The sequence below is a fragment of the Penaeus vannamei genome, chromosome 4 (genome assembly GCF_042767895.1).
Source record: "Penaeus vannamei isolate JL-2024 chromosome 4, ASM4276789v1, whole genome shotgun sequence".
Classification (NCBI taxonomy): Eukaryota; Metazoa; Arthropoda; class Malacostraca; order Decapoda; family Penaeidae; genus Penaeus; species Penaeus vannamei.
In genome coordinates, this window is record NC_091552.1 from 51,118,167 (window position 1) to 51,123,166 (window position 5,000).

At 42.6% G+C, this 5,000-nt stretch overlaps 1 protein-coding gene across 1 annotated transcript in view; it reads right to left on the reverse strand.

Moving 5' to 3' along the window:
• Positions 1 to 1,990: 1,990 nt before the first annotated feature.
• Positions 1,991 to 5,000, reverse strand: part of LOC113821598 (uncharacterized) — a 335,929-nt gene continuing 332,919 nt past the window's right edge. The window contains exon 10 of the mRNA XM_070121204.1: positions 1,991 to 4,021. Coding sequence (XP_069977305.1) covers positions 3,811 to 4,021 — 211 coding nt within the window. The 3' untranslated portion in view covers positions 1,991 to 3,810. The remainder of the gene's footprint in view (positions 4,022 to 5,000) is intronic.

Here is a 5,000-nt window from a genome sequence, read left to right on the forward strand (position 1 = left end):
AGAAGGGGAAGAGAAGGAGGAGGGGAGCAGGAGAAGACGAATACCAAGAAGATGAAGAAAGAACAAAAGACAAGAAGAACAAGAAAATGAAGAAGTAGAAGGAAATCAAGAAAATGAAGAAAAAAGAACAAAAAGCCAAGAACAAGAAAAGGAAGATCAAGAAATGGAAGAAGAAAGAACAAAAGGGAGCCAGGAAGAAAGGAAAAAGAAGGAGACCAAGAAGCCAAGGAAGAGGAGGAACAAGACGCAGGAGGAGGAGGAGGAGGAGGAGGAGAAGGAGAAGGAGAAGGAGAAGGAGAAGGAGAAGGAGAAGGAGAAGGAGAAGGAGAAGGAGAAGGAGAAGGAGAAGGAGAAGGAGAAGGAGAAGGAGAAGGAGAAGAAGAAGAAGAAGAAGAAGAAGAAGAAGAAGAAGAAGAAGAAGAAGGAGAAGAAGAAGAAAAAGAAGAAGAAAAAGAAGAAGAAGAAGGAGATGAAGAAGAAGAAGGAGGAGGAGGAGCGAGAGAGGGCGACTGGCGAATCGCAGAGCCACCGTGCCAGCCCACTCGCCTCTCCTCGGCGTGTGTGCTCTCCGATGACTCATGGCTCCGTCTACCTGGCTCTGTATTTGGTCCGGTTAAACTCGTCTGCGACTTAATGATGACTATCTCATTCCTAATGACGGGGGGGAGGGGGTGGGGAGGGGTTCTAAGGGGTGTGATTAAGGGTGTTTGTCGTGTGGGTGTTTGGTAAAGATTCTTATGGGTGTTTGGGTGGTAATGCTAATGTTAATGATTGTAATAAATGTAAATATAAAGATAATGATAAGAGTAACAACAATGGTAATAATAGTGATAGTAATAATATTGATAATGTTAGTGTTGGTAATCATAAGGATGAAAAATATAACAATAATAATAATATTAATGATGATGATGATAATAATAATAACAATAATAATAATAATAATAATAATAATAATAATAATAATAATAATAATAATAATAATAATAATAATAATAATAATAAAATATAATAATAATAATAATAATAATAATATTAACAAAAATAATAATGATAATAATAATAATAATAATGACAATAATAATAATAATAATAATAAAAATAGTAATAAAATAATAACCAAATGATAAAAAATCATTATAACAATAACAACATGAACAATCTGTAGAAAAAGAACAGCGCGCATGGAAGCCAACCGCTCGAGAGACACAACCCGAGGGCCTTCGTCGCCGCCGCCGGACCTCGCTTCCCCGCGGACGGACCGACGGCGCCTGTGGCAGGAGGGGCAGGGGGGTGAGGGGGGGGGGGCGTTAACAACTAAATTCTTTATTTCCTTCGCGATTCACAGTTACCGTGAGTTTCCTTGCTTGCTTGTTTCATTTTTTTTTTTTAACCAACTCAGATCATATCCACAAGCTGTCGTGTTTGAACACCATTTTCTCCTGTGTCTTTAAACCTAATTAATATGTACACGTGAACAGCCACGCTCAGAGGGAAGCGCGCTCGTTCACCTTTCGTTCAGCCTCGAGAACACGAGCTGGAAATAAAGAAATTGACCTTAACCTAACGATTTATAGGCACCATAATCATCAGGGCGGGAAACCCAGCTCGCAGCCCGCTCTTCTTTTGTTAGACGAGGCAAAGGCGGACTCGCAGGGTGTCGCCACCGGAGGCTCTCGAAAAATAACAAAAATATTAATATATCGCAAATATAGTATTCTTTTTTTCTCTCTGTGGAAGACTGCAAATCTATTTTAGCAAATACTGTACGTTTTCCCGCGCTTCCCTAGCTTCAAGGACAAAAAACAATGACAAAAAGTAGGCATCTGCAACGCGCGATCTAAACAGGAGGATTTCGCCTCAGAAAGGGGTTGGGACCCTCTTGTTATTTATCCGGCGATTTTCTTTTGTTTCTTATTCAATACTGTTTTCAATTTCCTGCCGCCATTGGGGGAACTTGTGAAATTTCAATTGTTCTCTTTGGTTCTCGTTTTTGTCCTCCATTTCTTGCATTTTCTTGCTTAACCGAAAATAACCGCACTGCCTAAGAATTCGTCGACTTGTCTTAGCCATCAACGTCTACTGCGAACAAAAAAGCCTATACCATTTGCCCTTCTAGAACATCACCGCGGTTTCCTACATAAAAAAAAAGTTATTAATAGCAAAAAATAATTGAAAACAAAATAACATGGTTAATGTGCTTGTTATTCCACTGATCGCAGCAAATGTAACATACAGTTATTATCGCGCAAATTACATCTAGAGTTTGGGGTTAGTTCGATTCCAGCTTCTGCTTTCTATTTTTCTCACTACCACCCTTTTCCGCGTCTCCAACAACCTCCCTTCGCCGGAGCACAAACACCGAGGTCGATCAGCCAACACCCGCAGTCGACCCGCGATCTCACTTACAACCTGCGATTGGCGCGACTGGAGGCGAGGGAGATCGACGAGCTTTGGCTGCGACGGGACGAGCCACCAACCGCCGGCCGCCCTCCCGCTTTCTGTGGCTGCGCGCGGGACCCGTTTTCTGTGTTAGATTTCCGTTGTGAGTGCCAGCTCTTTTCTTCCAAGTCTTATCATGCGTTCACCACAAATTATCATATATATATATCATATATATATATATATATATATATATATATATATATATATATATATATATCATATATATATTACATATATATGTATATGTATATATATATATATGTGAAGGATTTGGGTGAGCTGCCCGTCCCTTTTCCAACCCTACACGTCCATCTGTCGCCATCCTCACTGTGCGGACGGCCTCAGCGAAGGGAAACGCTGAATCGCCCGACTGCCTCACGGGAGATCCACGGCGGACGGGCTGCACCGCATAATGGACGCGCCTTGAAACCTGTGGCATAATGTCGGCAAGCTCAGGTGTGGTTGGAAAGGCATACTCACAAATCTAGGAAGTTGGATTCTGTGTTTACGCTGCTTGTTTGGCTTGGAGCAGCGGCTGGATAATGGCGGGAGAAACAACATTTCCGGGATTTCGGGAAAGCGACTACTGCGTGCTTCCGACATTTTCTCTAAAGTTGCTTTTCTTCTTTCTGAATTGCCAATGAGAGGAAGTGTTTCCAGCGAGTGGAAGTTCTTCAGTTTGCATTCCCAAGACATTCCGTAATCGGCAGCTCGGCTTCTATCCCAGCCTTGGCTGAATGAATTTCCAATAAGCAATTATGAAAGATAGGGGTCGCGGCTCTGGCAGGCAGCCTCTTGGGCCTCCGGGCGCAGGCAGGGCGGGCCGCCGGGAATTTGGTGGCGGGGATGATGTTGGAGATCTAATAAAAAGTCATTATTTATGTAACGGCTTCGATTTCCCGAGAACTCGAGAGGAAGAAGGGTCTCCCGGCGTATTTGAACTTCCCGCGCAAGTGACGCGGCGACACTCTTCGAGCCGCCATCTTGTTTTCAGTGTCGCCATCTGTTGAGCGGAAGGGACAGCGGGAAGCGTCGGTCGAATTCTTCCTTCCCCGGAAAAAAGAGCAGCTAATTTTTCACCAAAGATTCCAATATCGCTTAATCGTTTGTTTTCCTCTTTCTTCTTCGCAGGAGGAGGACGTGGAAGAGAAGAAGGTTGATTTCTTTTTAAAGATAATAAATCACTTTCTTATTCCCATCATCGACTAAAATAATGACAAGGGAAAAGAAGATAAAGACCTAAAGACAAAAATCCTACATATCTCTACGAGTCCAAAAAAAAGCAAAAGATCCAGCCCACTCCTTCGAGACGACAACTCCAGAGACAGACCGACGTCGGACCGACAGCGCCATCCCGCCTCCGCCTCAGTATTTGCCGGAGTAGTGGCTGCCGGTCGTCGAGGGCGGCCCGCGGTGGTGGTGGTGGTGCTTGTCGTGCTTGAGGGAGTGGTGGCCGGAGTAGCGGGAGTTGGGGCGGGAGTGGACGATGGCGTAATGGTCGCTGTGGGACGAGACGGAGCGGGCGGAGTTCATGGTGGAGGCGCCGGAGGTGTAGCCCTTGCCGTTCAGGGAGTACCTGCGGGGGAGAGGAGCCGTTAGGGGCGGGGCGGAGGTGGAGGAGCAGGGGGTTCATCGTGGAAGGGGGAAGGGGTGTGAATTGAGTCGCGGAAGAGGAAATAGATAAAGTAAAGATATTAAATCATGGAAGAGGAAGTAGATAATGTAAGTAAAGATATAAGACATTGTGTCGGTGATAAGATGGATGAGTGTAGAGAGAGAAATATACGTTTTTTTTAGAGATACAGTGAAAGTATAATGCTGTGGGGTGTAATGTATAGGTTTTCATTTGAAAATGTTTTTAAATATATGATGTATGTATGTGGATAAAACTGCATAAATAGTAATAATATGAAACCAAAGATTAAGTTATCATGGAAACAATTATTTCTAATTCAGCATTGTCTTATACTATTCTGCAATGACATGCAGCGTTGATAATAATTAAGCCCCCTCGTGTATTGATACTGAATAAGAAATAAACAGGAAGAGGAAATATGAAACAGAAACACGATCAAATAACACCCACCGTGACCTAAAATTAACAAAGGATAATACAAGGAAAATATTCGCTCAGAGGCACACGGACTTAATATGGAAATTCACGCAACGCAGTGAACACTATATACGAGAAAGCATAAAGAGACATGGGTAACTGAGTGAAATATGTGGCTACTTTAACTCAAGATGGAATACGTGTATGAGAAACTGTATGATGGAACTGAATGCTGAGTGATATGGATGCAAAACAGCGTCGATTAAAATTAAATATGAAGATTCTGAAGAGGACATTACGAATAAGATATTCTCGATTCTGTGAGGGTTCGAGAAAAAAAAAACATACCCACATAAAACATAAACAAAGCCAAGAAACACGAGAAAAAAAAATACACAGTAAAAAAAATCCTTCAAGAACTTCTCCCATTGTGACGAAAAAAACAACAAAAAAAGTAAGAAAACAAACAAAAGCGAGAGAAAATAATGCGAGCGCTGATATG